General features: G+C 38.1%; 1 protein-coding gene across 8 annotated transcripts in view; it reads right to left on the bottom strand.

Moving 5' to 3' along the window:
- Positions 1-3,735: 3,735 nt before the first annotated feature.
- The window catches only part of HERC2 (HECT and RLD domain containing E3 ubiquitin protein ligase 2), a 116,098-nt gene continuing 102,570 nt past the window's right edge, over positions 3,736-17,263 (bottom strand). For 7 of the 8 annotated variants that reach the window (XM_087759603.1, XM_087759607.1, XM_087759606.1 and 4 more), the window contains 7 exons: positions 10,358-10,499; positions 9,386-9,580; positions 9,171-9,283; positions 7,988-8,178; positions 6,104-6,209; positions 5,347-5,559; positions 3,736-4,739 (listed from right to left, as the gene is read on the bottom strand). In XM_087759603.1, coding sequence (XP_087615729.1) covers positions 4,467-4,739; positions 5,347-5,559; positions 6,104-6,209; positions 7,988-8,178; positions 9,171-9,283; positions 9,386-9,580; positions 10,358-10,499 — 1,233 coding nt within the window. In that variant the 3' untranslated portion in view covers positions 3,736-4,466. The remainder of the gene's footprint in view (positions 4,740-5,346; positions 5,560-6,103; positions 6,210-7,987; positions 8,179-9,170; positions 9,284-9,385; positions 9,581-10,357; positions 10,500-17,263) is intronic. The other variant, XM_087759609.1, reaches the window with a different exon arrangement.

The following is a 17,263-nucleotide window of genomic DNA, read 5'->3' as shown; positions in this document are numbered from 1 at the left end:
GCACTCCTACGAGATCACTTTTATCAATGCAGCATATGTGTTGAAATAGCTTTTCTGTACAATGCAGGAACTTTGATCTCCTGACTCCTGGTCCTGTCCCTTAACAACAGAGGAAGCTTGTAAATCTCCCACAGGCTTCTCCTCCCCTGGTCATGCCTATAGACCGGTACCCTAACACCACTGCAAACTGCCTGGGAACAAGCAAGACCATCTTGGAAGGAAACATCAAAATGGTATTGACATCCTGCAGCATGCAGGCAGTTTTATTTGTTGAACCAAGACTGAGGGGCAAACCCAGAGACTGAAGCCAAAAGTGATTTCACCTGGAGCCAAGACAAATGTCACCTGGAGTCATACTTGCCTGGTTTTATGGAGAATTTTATAGCAAACACGTTTCTTACTCCCAGGGGCTTTCCTCCCCTGACACATACAATGCACAATATTTGTCTTCTGACAGTGCACAAAAATGGTTAAACAGACTACTGCCATTCAAAATAGTTGCCATTTTCACAACAAAAACTTTGTATTTCTGCATAACAAACTAGAAAGACAAATTACATGTCTGCAGGATGGCATTCCTACTGAAGTAGCCAAGGCCCACAATACAAAATTTGGGTCAGCTTCCTACTGGCTCCAGGACAGCCACTGGAGCTTGATAACACCTACTTTACCCACCAGTGTAACCATTTGAGCCAGTTTGAATTGGTAAAATGAGTCTACACAACATTTAGCTATCCCTGCCATGACAGCTTTGATCTGACAGCTATGACAGCTTTGATCTGACAGTAAAAGCTATGACAGCTATGATAAAGTTGTCACAGTGAAACAAGAAGGCGTACTCCTATCTCAGACTTTTTGTTTTCTAGAAATGCTGTACCCCATCCTTATTAAGGCTTATCATCAGTAGTGAGTATATGCAAGTGCCCAACAAGGATTAAGTTTCTTTTCACTTAACACTGCCGCGTTTACAAAAGAGAATCCTAGAGGATTTTGTATTATATCACGTGCGTGACTCCACGTCCTCCAACAAACTTCTCCAAATGCTTCTTCTGAGACCTTTTTCAGGTCATGATGCCAGCACACCACATCCAAACTCGCTGGAGAGAGCTGATCAAGGATGAGCCCAGGCAGGAAACAACCAAGACAACTCTACTCTGTGTTTCTGTGAGATCTTCACACAATTTTACTCGCTGGCCATCAGATGACTAAATGCAAAGCTGAAGAACAGTGCCCTGCAGACATACCATCAACATTCACATTTGAGACAAACACGCAAATCAGCAGAATCTTTTCCAAGTATTAGGAGCATCAATTCACAAACAGTTTGCCTGTCACATTCACAGTTGTGCTGCTTTGCTGCAGTTTTCACTTAAGGTCAGGACATGACCCCACGATAGAATAACTTTTCCACCATTCTCACACCCTTGAACCCCAGTTGAGTAAAAAAAAAAAAAAACAACATGCTGGCATGCTTTAGTTAACACCATAATTTTTAACTGTAAGATTAGTTGGGAGCTTAACCTTGAAAGGCAACATCTACAGGAAACTACACATCTGTACATTTTCTTTAAACTAAAAAGTGAAATCATGTTATCAATGAGATCTTTGGAAGCCACTGCTTCCCTTTTTTCTAGAAGAGTGCTGCATGGTGCAGTTTTGCACATAGTCTGCTGATAAAGATGCTTGCAGGGGAGGCAGGTACCTATATATGCTGGCCTGAAGACTTCTTTGACTAACATGATGTTAATGAGCAAGTACCATGATTACAAATGGTACATGCCCCCTAAACTCCCTGACGGGACTCAATGACCTTCTCTCCTTATTCACAGGTTGTTTAGCAGCTATTAGGCGATTTTAGAGGTATCAGGAATTTACCCAGGCAACAAAGAGTAATTTTGAGCAACGGAAGGGATTTTTCTCTCAGTCTTCTGCAATTTCGTAATGGTAAAGCTTTATAATAAAACAAACCATCATCTTTCGTTTTACAGGGAAGTAACATACGAAGAAGAGAAAGGAGCACTAGCAATCCATTCCTCATTTGCAAGGTTGAGTCCTTTTCCTTCTCAGACTAGGAATTTGCATCTAAAAGCCAATTAAGAGAAAATCCCATTTTTTGACCACTTGAAACAATGTTTTTTTAAGAATGACAACCAGCTACTCAGAAATGTGGTAAGCCAGGCCATGGGTGACAAGCATTTCACACTGTAAAAGGGTGTCTGAGACTCTTCTGTTCAAATGGGAAAGCAAAGAAGGAGGCTTAAAAAACTTCTTTTACATGGTTCACTAATTAACAACCGCTTCCTTACATAAAGGATGCTTCCTTTTTGCTTTTCTTGAATGAAGAACTCTGATATTCTTCTTCTTTCCTAAGCAAGTTATAAAACTTCTCCATGTTCTTAAAGGTCTTTCCCAACCTAAATCATTCTATGAGTCTATGTTATAGTAGCTCATATGCTCCTGAAATGGGGTTTGAAATTCAAGAATGGCAATTGAACTTGGTCTCAGTCCTTGGGCTTGTGGTATTTGGGCATGACTCATCCATCACATCTCCTGAAAAGCTGACCCCAGAATCTCTTTGATCAAGCTGGATGCCTACAGGGCTCCCATGTTACCATGGCAAAGGACAGCAGACAACCACATGAGCGCTTCTGTACTAGATTCTCCACTCTTCACCTCGAGAGAAATTCAATTCAGCAGCAAAGACAAAAGAGGTTGCTTCAGGTTTTGCGGTTTTGCATCTTTTTTAAGACTCAAAGACGACTCAGCTTTTTTCATCAGCAGACAGAGAAAATCTGGAGGACAGGGCACAGGCCTGACTTCTGGAATCTCCAGCCAGACACAGGATCGGGACAGGAGCTTTTATTGCAAGAGATCTTGAGCACGAAATAGAGGCCTTGAAAGCTCACGGATTTCAAAACTCTGACATTGAAACAACAAACAGGTAGTTTCACCACTATTTTGAAATATCAACTATGTCTTGGGAAAACTGCTTTCATGACCACGGTTAATATTTAAATCTACAGAAGTTGGAATAGAAGTCAAATGCACACACTAAAAAAAAAAAAAGAATCAACTCTGAACTGTAAAATGTTAAATATTCACATATACCTATCCTAATAATTAGTGAAGAAATGGTATGACATCACCTTCTACTGGATTTTAAAGTAAAATATTAGTGCTTTGGCACAACTACATCTTATTTTCCTACTTCGAAAAACTAGTGCATACACTGTGTAGCAAACACAACACCTGCCTGAACGCCACTTGACTTCAATGAGTTATTCAAACAGGCTACTCTGGATGCACAATGTTTCGTGATCAAGCCTTGTAAAATGATCTCATTTTCTCAGAGACAATATGTTACATGAGTGTCATCGTACTCTTCTACTCATATTTAGGTACTTGAAAACATCTGTCCCTTACACTTCCTCAAAAGCAATTTTTTTCCCAGGTGTCCAAGAACAAATTTACCATTACTGACAACAGTAGCATTAGAAACAACTGCATGAACAACGTGTACCTAATCACTGACATCAGCGTGTTGTGTAGACTTGCTCCGACTTTACTATAGCTCATGTTCTGCCTATGGCAATGCACCTGCTATAGCTACATATTGTTGGAGCAACACCAGCAACGTTTGGTCAACAGCTGTAAATTGCAGAAACATCTCTTGGCAGAGCCGTTGCAATGTTCATCCCGTCTAACAGCTGCATTACCATTAAAAAACACATGCTATTTTTTTCTGTGGCAGAACTTTTATTTGGAGGGAAATTATAACTTTTGCATTTACATGACACAAATTATATACAGTACACTTTCCATGATAAGAATTATGATGCTGTTCACAGAAAGGTATCAAATTTGAGATAAATAATGCATAAGCTAAAATATACAAACCGGGGTGGAGGTGAAACTATTGGCCATTTTTATTATCTATAGAAGAATTTCAAGGAATAATGTTAATTCAATGTTCAAAAATTTTTAACAAACTTCTAGTAAAGTTAATTGAAATATTTATAATACTATTCAGTTGTTGCACAGTATTTCCAATATACAATCAAGAAGATGCACAGAACACAACACTTAATATGAAAAAACCTTATTGCACCCACAATTTAAAGGTTTCACTGCCTTTTGGATGCTGCACTACCATATTTATATAAACATTTACAACACTTCAGTAAACACAAAGGTTCTAAATGTAGTGCAGCATTATGGGGGGCCACTTTCAGCTCTTAAAATAAATGTTAAATGCCCGTATACTGTGCCATTTATTCTAAGCTGATGGTTTAAGCTGTAACCCTTAATTCCTACTGTGAGTAGCAAACACACTTTCCCCATGTTCAGAAGATTACCATCCCTCTGACTACATACTCTATATTCCGAGACCTAAACTGTCCTCGGCTTCATTGCCATTTAGGCATTTTGCCTCAGTGCTTGTGACAACTATCCCTTATATTATTTTTTTAATGTCCTGTTAAGTAGTCCTGCGTAGAATCTGAAGCAAAAGAATCTGCATCTTCATTATCAGAATCATCACTACTGTCATCAGCTGCTGGCTCTCCTGTCAGCGCTATCCGGGCATAATCATCAGTGTCTATAGACTTGCAGAAGTGAATGGCATACTTCAGTTTTTCCTCTAGCACTTGCTTACAGGAATACCTGGGCAGCTTCAGGAGAAAGAAGCAAGTGTATGACTCAGGAAGGAAGTGGTCTGGAGGATTGTATTTATCCAACACCTGTTGAAAACAAAAAGCATAATCTTTTTGATTCACTGTCCAAACCACAAATATATATCAGACTTATACTTGAGAATCCTTTTTAACAGCATGTTAGATTTGTGATTTGATGCTGAAGTTCCTTAAAAGAATAACAAAAAGACCAAATCCATTTTCCCTACACTAAGTAAATAAATAAAACCAGACATATATGAGCTTTTATTCATTATGAATATATGGTTGGGAACAATCTAAAAAGTATTATATTACTTCAGCAAATACCAAAATATGATTTGACGATTGTGGTTTTTTAATTTAGCTGAAATGATTACTGAGCTGAGTGAAATGCTAAATAAATGCCAGCAAAACCAGCTGATGACCGACAGTGGAAAACTACCAAAATCCAGAGAAGCAAATGGCTGGTAAATAAAATGAATATCCACTAGCCCAAGTCAAGACAGAAATACTTATACACATTATAGGTCGCTGTTGCACCGTCGAATCTACAACGTAACGCTGCATAAACAGTTTAACGAACTCAGTCTGTTCTCTTGTTATGTCACGCTACTACTTCTCCACTACCAGCTTTTAAAAATAAAAATCCCACACCCCATCCCACACACCTTACCTGAATAACAAAGTCCCTCCCTCTAAAGTCTGCAATAGTCCTGGGCAGCCTTGTTCTGCCCCACACAAAACGCAGGAAGAGAGATCGCTCTGTATTGGAGAACGATTCCATCACTTCCCAGAACCACTGTATCAAGGAAGCAGTTGGTTCAATGCCTTTATAAGTTGCTACAGATTTCAGAAGGTGAAGTGGAATATCTGGGCTTCCACATACCTGAAAATAAAACAGAGCGATAAGCTACAAAAATCTGATCAAATCAATTACAGGTGATTTGTTCCCTCCATTTCTTTGAAATATTTAATCAGCTTTTACACTGACAAAATCAACATTCAAATATTTGAAGTGCTGTGCATAGTCTCCTATTACAGTATTACTAAATATACATCATACCATCAGGGGACAATAATGAACTTTCTTTCATATTCCTGAATCACGTAAAGAATTAAACATTCTACTTGGGATGAATATCTCCAATTCACCTCCTAGGTCTCTGTTTCATGGGGGTTTTTTGGCTTTGTTTGTTTGTTTGTTTCTTCCAGAAATAATTCATTACATCACTCCTCAGCTATATCAAAATAACCTTATTAACACCAAGAGGGCAACTAAACATTTTCTAGTCTTTCCTTGGACAAAATGTTTGCAATCACAGAGCAAGCATTATGAATAGTATTTAATGTGGGTTTTGGATTAGTAAGATGTAAGTGAAGAATCTCACTCCAAGTTAGTCTGACAGAGTTAGCAAAACAGAAATTGATACCATAGTTTCCAGTTCATATCCTGTAAACAGCGAAAGTAGAGGAACTGGAACAACACGGGCCATCCCCTCACGAACTGCTGCAACTTGTTCGTCAAATTCATGAAGTCTGCAGAGACACATTTTCAGAGTTTCTTTGAATGCCACTTCTAGCAATTATTTCTAGCAATTACTGTAATATCAAGAAAAATTTAACCATTCTCCTCAAGTCTCCAGCTATGTGCCAAGGAACATTAATAAACATTTATCACACGAGACACTTGACTTACACCAGTTTCTACACCAATTCATATTGCACAGCAAGCTCAGTATGAAGAGATACCTCCCAATGTTTAGGATATTTCATTTCCAGTATTATTCATGTGCTGTGCCTGGCAAGAACAAACCAATACCCCATTTGGAAACAACACGCTCTTGGGAAAAGAACAGCTGTGCTTTGAAACTCTGCCCTCGAACATTCCCAACACTAGACAGACATAATGGTAAAAGAAAAACGGGTCTGAACTAAATGATGTCTGAGGACAGGAGTTGTATTTCAAGAGAGACACAGATAAGTCTAACACTCTGCTGCTTATGCTGCCACCCATGATTTGTGTTTTGCATTTTTTTTTTCCTGTCAAATAATTTCTGAGATGTTTTACAGGGCTCTCGGAGGTGAGATTCGCATCATTGACGAGTCCTGGCCCCAGGATCATTATCACCAAAATAAACAAAGATGTCAGGACAAACGTGGTCTTATGCATCCACTTTTTCACACGGATTCTATTCAGGTGATAGTTTTTTCTCTCAAGGGCTTCACATAATTAAAAAATTTGATACTTAATCTAAACATGTAAATATTTCTCCCAAAGGACTTTTAATTGGAAAATGCTTTAGAATTGCTCCATGTCCTTTGAGGATAGCCAGAACTGGCAAGAGAACAAAAACATTTCTTCAAAGGAATGTTACATTTTATATAGACATATCATTTATCCACGCCAAATGAAATTCCTCTCTGCTGTCAAAAACAGGTTTAAGTATCGGTTCATAACCATCTATAGGAAAAAAAGAAAAAAAAAACAAAACAGCACAACAAAGACTGTAATTCAAGTAGTTGTTGGCAAACACTGTAACTACAAACTAATAAGCAAGTATATAGTGATGATACAGTCTTGCTCAAGCACTCTCTGAAACAGTTAGCTATGGCGGAAGGAATAAAACAACTATGAATCAGTTTCTCGTCCAATTATCTAAATTTCCATAGTTCAATAGGTACTAGGCCCATTGCTTCACATAACAAGATGCCTACGGTTTCTTCTTAGATGTACTTGTCCAGATTAGCTATCTAGGTATTTAAGTGACCAAAGGCCTGTCTTCTCAAATCCTGAACAACTATTTCCCACTGATTTCAGTGCAATGTTCAGCTTTTGGCTTACTTCTCTGCATACAGGTGTCAGACTTATTTTATGGTGTCCAGGGAATGAACATTTTGTTTTGTGTATTCCAACTTAGATAAGAATATAATAAGAATTCATCTCGGACTCCTCTTGACTACCACTGATGATACAAACAAACTGTGGGAGCAGTAGTACTAAATCTAAGCTCTTTTTACAAAGAACTTGATGATCAAGCCCACTACTTTATTGCATAGGAAGAACTAGATGGATGGGGCATTTCTCCACCTGTAAAACTGGCTGCCAAAACTGCTCTATCAGGACAGCTATTAAAATCTAGAGCCATACCTGCTAGTTTATTTTGTTTCCTAAAGATGAAGTTTAACCTTTTCTCCTTGGAGATATTAAAAGAAATCAGAAGATCAACACTGTTTACATTGTTTAAAAACCTTTACATATTTTTAAAAGAAAATGCTTATTCATGTCAATAATTTTAATGACTTATTCAACAAACCTGTAGTTTATTGCCAGCCTCACATATTCAGCTCTATTATCCAGTGTAATATGGGTGTACTTGGAACTCAACTGAATATCTTGACCACTTGCATTAGGCACAGTGAATGGAAGGCTCATAGCCTCAAACTCTTCTGAAGTAGCTTCGTTGTCTCGAATGTACATAAGCCCAGGAATAAAATCTTTATCGACCTTTTGAAAATAACAAGCCCAAGTTAAAGTCAGTTTACTAGCTCTATACAACAGCATCTCTTGCATACCAAAAGCAGTGCATCATGTGTCATCTACCAAAAGCATCGTCAAATGTCTGACCATAACCCATCTAACTGAATTTCAAAGCCATAAAATGCCTTAGTATTTTACACAAAATTTCGTTATGCAGGGATGTGGGAGGGTACATGTGTTCTAGATTTCAATTCTTTTGAGAAGCATTTCCCAAGAAACTGCATTAGATAAAAAAATGGATCTAAAGCTTAAAAACTTAATCATGTCTACAAAGTCCAATGCTGGTTTTAGGTACAAAAGGAATCCCCTTATGGACAATTAAATGACTCAATGCTTTTACACTAAGTACGTTTCTACGTGACAGTATTTGAGAAGGAACTCTTCTTTGTAATGAAGACCTAACTCTTACTCCACATTTACTAAGCTCAGTAAACAGAGATTGAAAGTTTGTGATGTTCAGTATGTGGGCATAAACTATTTTCAGTAGTAGTTTGAACTAATTTTCTTTTACTTCAAAACAGTGTAGGCGTGTGCACCCAATCAGTTACTGCATCTTAGAATCCTAGAATCCTAGAATTGTTTAGGTTGGAAAAGACCTTTAAGATCATCAAGTCCAACCGTTAACCTAGCACTGCATCTTGGCACAACAGGCAGTAACAACTACAGAAAGGTCTACTGGAAAGCAGGAGTTTGACCACAAACATTTGTCTAGGCAAACCCATGAGAAGATTTGAGAACGCTCTAGAATTCAAATAGCTTATTTAAATACTTTTGAATGACCTGTAAATTTACAGTTTAATAGTGAGTACAAGTCATCCTTATATACTGGCTCAAAATGTAAAAGACCAATCAAAACACAAATATATAGAAACCAGGGAAGCCAATCACTGGAGAAAAAATTATGCTAGAGTCTGCTTGTCTTCTGTAAGTTATATTCTACTCAGAAACTTCATACTTACCTCACTTAAATCAGCAATTGTTAGGTTCATTCCTGCAAGCTGTTTCCACACTGGCTCAGCCAGGTTGAGGCTCAGAGGGCTGCCAGTCCGGATAGCAATGCCCAAAAGTACACCTGTAAGTTTAAACATAGTATTTTAATTTTTTTTTTTGTTAGATTCCCACTATTCTGATCATGTAATGCAAGTAGAACATCACAATGTTGCTATGAAATTACCAAGAAAACGAAACATGTTCATATGCAAGAGGGACTTGGCAGCAGGATTTAATAGGAAACAATCTCTGTTTGCTCCAGACTCATCTCTTCCATTTGGTGTCACAATTAACAGAGGGGTCAGCCCATTCTGAAGCTCCTCGCACATTTCTGCTATTGATTCACTATAACCTCCACCACAATCGTCCACAGATTCACCTTGGAGAAAAAAAAGGCTCAAAATTAAATGCTCTTTTAAAAAATAAATGAAGTATTGAAATAAACTGTATTTTCTTCCATGGGGATGACTGAGTAAACAGAAGTTTACTAAAGCTACACTGTCATATCTGTTCATATAAAAAACCTTTATGTTTTGGTTTATATTTGGATATTTCCAGTTCATTGTAAATCTCATTATTTAGAAGATGATACAATATATCACAGTGTCAAAAATGCTATTTTGCCAGAGCGTAACTAACATTTTTTGTGTTATACACTAATCAAAATAAAATAGAAGAGGTAGAAAGTCAAAGCAACACAATTCCTAAGTAACATTTTAAAGTATATATATGTTATATATGTTACATACAGTAGATAGAATGGCTCTTCAATCTAAAAAATTTTCATCAAAAAGCTCAGAGTGATATGTGAATTGTAAAAACAACCCTACCAGTTAAAACAGCTATCCAGAATTATTTACCAATTCAGACAGCTGAAAAACAGGTTTAGATTTTGCAGAATGTTTCTTGTAAGCAGAGGAGCTGCCCCTGGAATTTGAGGACAATTACAGGCACATTTCCACTAATCTTGACATGTTTTATAAAATCATTTTAAAAGGCTTTTTTGCTTCCTAACGTTTTAAGCACCTTTCTCTGCCTACACACATACATTGTTTTCCTATATCCCTTCCTTCCTTCAGGCCTCCAAAAAACTAAATCTGAAGAAAACTGTTAAGTGCAAAATAGGGGGGGGGGGGGGAGTGGAGAATCTTCTTACCAACAAACTTGACTTTCCAAACACGATGAGGAAGCAGAAGGCTATCAGGGCTAAAGGAACTCATTTTAGCACACATCTGTCCAAACACTGATTTTGTACCATCAGGCCCAGCCAGTCCTCCTTTACTCCTAGAACGCTTTACCTATTGAGTAAGCACATTATAAAAATCACTGTAAGAACATATTTCAGCTGGCATCACTGCACAGATCAGACCATAACATTAATGTTTTTAAAATACTAATGTGTTCAGTGAAACATTTGCAGAGGTCCACAGTGTATCTTGTAAATATGTGACATATACAGAAGAACAACCAAATTTCAAATTACAGCACTACAGTATTTTTCAGTACCATCTAATATCCATCCCTAGCTATAGCTATCACAGACTCCTATTACGTATCCTGATCCTCTCCAGGAGGACGAAAGCACTTAAAACCTCAGGCTCTCAGGAGCCAGAACTATTTCAGAGTCACATGATGGTTGAGGTCAGAAGGGACCTCTGGAGATCATTTGGTCCAACTTCCCTGCTCAAGCAGGGCCACCCCGAGCCAGCTGCCCAGGACCATGTCCAGACAGATTTCAAATATCTCCAAGGATGGAGACTCCACAGCCTCCCTGGGCAACCTGTACCAGTGCTCGGTCACCTTCACAGTGAAAAAGTGTTTCCTGATGGTCAGAGGGAAGCTCCTGTGTTTCAGTTTGTGCCCGTTGCCTCTGGTCCTGTCGCTGGGCACCGCTGAAAAGAGCCTGGCTCCCTCTTTGCACCCTCTCTTCACGCATGCAAAAATATACATTAATGAGATGCCCCCTGAACTTTCTCTTCTCCAAGCTAAACAGTCCCAGCTCTCTCCGCCTTTCCTCGTAGGAGAGATGTTCCATACTCTCTGCGGTATGTCCATGTCTCTTGTACTGGGGAACTCAGAACTGGACCCAGTATTCCAAGTGTGGCCTCGCCAGTGCTGAGTAGAAGGGAAGGATCACCTCCCTCGACCTGCTGCCAACACTCCTCCTAATGCAGCCCAGGACACCCATTAACCTTCTTTGTGGCAAGGGCACATGGGTGGCTCATGTTCAACTCGGTGCCCACCAGGACCCCCAGATTTTTTCTGCAAAACTGCTTTCCAGCTGGATTACTCCCAGCATGGGGTTGTTCCTCCCCAGGTGCACGACTTTGCACTTCTCCTTGTTGAACTTCATGGGGTTCCTGTCAGTCCATTCCTCCAGCCTGTCGAGGTCCCTCTGGATGGCAGCACAACCCTCTGATGCATCAATCACTCCTCCCAGTTTTGTATCATCAGCAAACTTGCCAAGGGTACACTCTGCCCCATCATCTAGATCATTAATAAAGATGTTGACTAGGACTGGACCCAGTATGGATCCCTGGGGTACACCACTAGTTAGTGGCCTCTAACTAGACTTCATGCCACTGATCACCACCCTCTGGGCCCAGCCATTCAGGCCGTTTTCAGCCCACCTCACTGCTCATCCAGCCCATACTTTGTCAGCTTGTTTCTGATATAAAAATAGGAAATACTTAAACATTAAGGAAAAAGAGTTACTGGTTCTAGGATAGGCTGCACTGCAACTTCTGCAATAGGTCGTCTCTCTGTGACATAGCTGTTTAGCTGTCAGTGATTACTATGATTATCACCATTTATAAGCACTGCAAATTCCAGTGCCTCTCTAACAGAAGACATTTTTCAACTAATGCTTGGATTTGCACAAACCTAAAAACCAGTATCTGGTTATCTAGATGCTTCCACTACATGTCCTGAACTGACCTGACAATGCTGAATGATTGTTCTAGGTAATTTCTATGACCTGACATAGTTATAACTAGTTGAGACAATCTTAGTTCAAACACAGCTGACCACAATAATGATGATTTTTTTTTTTTAAATGAAACTAAAAATTTGGAGGTTGATTAGGCCTTAGTAATTTTACTGTTAGAGCTGGAAACATGCAAAAACAATAGGTGCGTCCGCTGCAGCTAGACAGAAAGATTCTTTACCAGTTCAGTTGACAACCCTGTGGGCTTTCTTCCCTAGGTAAAGACTTTTACATTCCCCCAACCACCAATACCTTACTTATCTTTAATTTTAAACAGTTCATTGTTCATCTGTCTTTACTCATCAACACATCTGTTCATCTTTAAAGGAGAATGGAAAGACAGAGGGGTATCAATGATAAAATTTTTTGATAAAATTTTCTTCCCCTATTTCTGAAGAAGCAGCCAATGCCTTGGTAAATTCAGTTTTTCTGGACTGCAGTCCACTTAGTTAATGCATACTGTCTCTACTCACACATTCAATTGTCAAATCTGGGTAAGTTTTTAATACATAAGACAGATCAGAGGCTGTGTTGTTGGCCAGGAAACTGAATACATGTTATTCTTATAGTCATTAATGGTAATATTTAAATATGCATCTATGATGCTGACTAGAAGCCTCTAAAAATGAGTAAGCACTACCAAAATATGTATGTATATACACACACAGAGTAATGTGTTTCTTAGGCACCTACAAAAAAGTGTATTTTAAGATCCATAAGAAACGGCATGCAAAGAAAATCCAACGTATTTTGCTGCAAGAGATGCATGCAAAGTGGGTAAGAATACAAACAGCATTTCACCAGTATAGAGAGGAAAGAAATGGAAAGTAAACAGAAGGCTAGAGAAACCCAAGATATTTTTTTTTCCCCTTGGTGTTCTGCAATTTATATTGTCAACCTGCGCTGACTGCAAAGGGACTCCTACAGTGCATGTAGTTCACCGATATCCATAAGACTGTTCATTCAGAAATAACCCAGACTCATCCCACTGATCTGTATTTGGTCCCACTCCAACCTACAATGCATCTCAAAATCCAGTTGTTCTGATGCTGCATACTTCTGATGCTTTGGATAAAACATCCATCAGATTTCTTTCAGGTTTTATTGAAAGGCTGACACACTCAAGTCCTCCTCATGTATAAGATGTTCTGTATCAACACAAGCTGGTTTTAATTCAATGGATTTCTAAGAAATTTGGATGCCCAAGAAGTTTTAAGCTGAGAAATAACTGAGTCTTCTCTTAAAAAGAGGAAAGGATGAGCAGAACGTCTATGAAAGCAGTAGTTAAATTCTCTGTTTTTTCAAACTTCAGACCTAAAATACAAATTAATCAAGTGACAATAAAAGGCAAGCAATCCTGCCTGAACTGAATAGGATGGCATGCACATTTGCTATTATACATTTAATTTAGTATTTGTTTACTAGCAACACAGAATTTTCATTTAATCTGATCATTTAGATGCAGAAATGGTTACAATTTGACTTTTAACAAAGCAATGCAAGAACACCATGAAGGATTATTGGCATTTCTGCCAGCACCTTAGTATATTGCTGGCTGACAAAGACAGATGCCCATATTAAAATTTATTAGGTTATTAGCAAAGAGTAAAACACTTCACTGAAAAATGGCTAAAATTCATACAAATAGATTTAGGCCACAATCCACCACAGGTGTTTTAACTTTTTATTGTAGGGGTCTGGAGCATAGCATCTTGCTCATGTTTTCAAATCATCCCCTTTGGAGACATAATAAGTATCCTGTGAAATTTATTTTGCTGAATAGGGTCAGATATAACCCTCATTGAATACATGCCTTATTAAACATGGATTATGCAGCATCTCAAGTTTTTAAAATACAGTTCTAGCCTTCTTGCTGATGAGAACTTTTTAGCATAAAACAAGTTAATATGTTGATTAGAGCCTAAGTAGGATTTTCATAAAACAGTCTGCCATCAGAAGATATTAGCTTGTGGAAAACCAACATTTCTTGGACCAGAGAGAAATGCAGCCATTCAAAAGCAGCACACAGTGAAATGTGAGAGAATCAAGTTCAAGAACTTTCCTCAGTGAATAATCACTTATTGTGAGCAGACCCATTGCAACAAAGGGGGAGAGGCACTCAAGTCAATCTGTAATCCGGTTAAAGCATTTTGAAGTGATAAAGACCAAAATTTAAGTTCTTTCTCTGAATCTGAAGAACAAAACTTTAAATTTGTCTCAAGCAGCCTGAGAGTACCCACTGAAATACTGACCATCCTGTGGGGCTCTCTCCAACCCACCAGAACTTGGGAGAAATGTAGTATATAAACCCATGCACTCAGACTAATAAAAAAGTTTACAAAAATATGACAGCTTATTAGTTGGAATCATCTAGGAAAGAGAAATACATACTGTTAACAAAGAAGACAGATCTATGAAAGCAAACACAATTCAAGGATATGTCATGAAATCAATCTCCAGAAGAGGTGTAGAAGTATCAGTGTGAGAACTACAAGAGCACAGACACAGTCTCACCTGTACCTTGAGATTTGTTATCTATGCTCAAACTGAAATGCTACAGAAAAAATACAGTGTAAAAAGATGAGGAAAGACTATTCCACACAAGCACACAAAGAAGCTTCACCTGATCAGTGTAGGAAAATGAAGGCTGTTATGAAATGAGTGTCCTTTAAAAGCAATTTGATAAGGGAGAAGACAATAACCAGGACAGACGAATGTTATTTAAACTGAAGTATAACACTCACAAAAGAACAAGTAATTCATTCATTGATATGCTGTGCCTACTTTAAGGTCAGATCATTTTTAATTATCATGCTAGTGAGATTTCTGTAACCCACATTTAATAAGGAGCCCTAATGAGGAGGAAGAAACTGTTCCTAAAGTGAAATTTCATATAGCCATACATGTGACATTCCTCCCATGACAGTAGAGAACATTGAACCAGGAGATGCTTTGCAATATTACATTCCTGAAAGCAGACATTCTCCTTAACTGAAATTTGTTTCCCTTTTAGAAGGAGGAAATTCTTTTCAACTGCTGCGATAATCTCTTTCATCTAACAGCAAAGATACGATTTAACAGCATTATGAATGTGTTTGCCTATAGGTCATACCACACTGTCCATTTGACACCACATGAGCTACACCAATACTTAAATACTAGGTAAATCTGGTCTGCTAGTAAGAGGGTCAGTAAGTAAACTTAAGCACTGGAGCCCTGTCTAGCCACGTTACTGTTGGTTCACTTTCTGGCTCAGTCTTCGACAACTTCTATTACACCTTTCCAGAGCAAGGCCCAGGTGCTGTTTTGGAACATTTCACTTAACAACCATTCCCAAAAAGTAACATGGATAAAACTGCATCAAGTTTGGTTTCTTCTGCCCTATGCAGCCCTCTAACAGTGTCCCAAACTGTCTCTGTGCACGCAGGCTTGCTCTCATGCTACACCTCCAAACATAAAACATCTACCCTCAATTTTATGCTATAGAAATACCAGGCTGGCACTTGGGTGAGTTGCAGTACAGCCATCACACTGTATTTCACACACCTTGAGCAAGAAGACTACACAAAACTACTGTGTCCTGCTATCACAAGGCTCCCAACAGAGAAGATCCAGGGCCAAGTAGTATATAATGTGAATGTGACGTACTCTAAAAGGAATCTGGTCCATGTAAAACTTGACCTCAGGACAAGGGAGTGGTGTGTTTGCTTTTATGCCACAAGTTAGACAGCTGTTATGTCCAGTTCTGGTACTTCCAAAGAAACCACTAACAACAAGGTAATATTTTAAAAAGGAAATATTTTAAAATGGAAAATATTAAATAAATAAAAAGGAAATATTTTAAAAAACAAGACAGTATCTGGAAAACAACTTTAAATTAAAAACTTATCTGTTTATTTTACACGAAGGAAGATGGTGAAGAGAATTGACTGTACCATACAATATATAAACTGTAAGAAGAGTCTTCTGAAAGCAAAGGGATCTTAAAGCCTAGATGCAGTTAAATTCACAACTGCAAATAAGATGAAAATTCTTAACATTGACAATTAGCTGTTTAAGAGTATGTAAAGCAGCTTTGAATCTTCAGTTAAATATTATAAAGGATCAAACAGTTTAAGAAACCACATCTTCATTCTCTGCAAAAGCTAACTCAAGAAATTGTGACCTGTACTTGGTACTGTGTAATCAGTACAGATTAGGAACATGGTCTTCTTTAGCCTTCACTTGGCTAAATCTAGGACAGACTTGTGTTACAGCAATATTTCATTTCCCTCAGAAGCTAAGAAGAAGGAAAGCCCTGCAGCTACCAGTTCTTTTCTAGAGTTCAAGACATATTCAAGTAGTGAACTGGAATACAAGAGAAAGCTTATCTTAATTAATTAACTCAACAGTAGAAGAAGGACACTAGGAAATGAGCCCAAAACCTACTCACTGTTTTCCTGCTTAAAGTTAAATACTTGCACTGCTTTATTGGGCTTTCTGAATTCACACACACACACACAAAAAGTATCAAGAAAATCTCTGGCACTCTCTTCAAGCTTCAACTTCCCATATAATAAACTAAACCAACACATTTTAATCACATAACATTACCACAAGAAATTTTAAGTGCCCACAGAAAATGGCAAATAAGCAGAAAAAAGGTCCAGTCACAACAGGATGTACTTCTGTTCACTAAGAGAAAACTAATTCGTCAAAATTTTCACAATTTCTCCATTCTAGCCTTAATAAGAGTAGGTTTTCTTACTTTTTACAGTATAAAAAAAAAAAACAAAACACACCACTAAAGGAAAGAAATGCATAAGGATTCTCTGTAAGAACAGGCTTCAGTCCATTTAAATGAAAACAATGTTTTACTATACTATGTTACAGAAATATCTACAGAAAAAAGACATATCTGGCCTAAGGCACAACCTTACATTTTCTAACATCAATGATAAGGAAAAAAGCCCTTTTGTATCAAAGAATTCTGCAATCAATGTGACCACATGTGATGACCCACAAAGGACAAGAGTTAATCAGCCTGATTTTTAACTATTTTCAAAGACTTTTTTTTTTCCCCTTCATATTCTCTGT

This window comes from Nipponia nippon, unplaced genomic scaffold (genome assembly GCF_047370975.1).
Source record: "Nipponia nippon isolate SJK-2023a ecotype South Korea unplaced genomic scaffold, ASM4737097v1 scaffold_2, whole genome shotgun sequence".
NCBI classification, from domain to species: Eukaryota; Metazoa; Chordata; class Aves; order Pelecaniformes; family Threskiornithidae; genus Nipponia; species Nipponia nippon.
The sequence above is the reverse complement of the archived record's forward strand: the minus strand, read 5'-3'. Positions and strand labels throughout refer to the sequence as shown.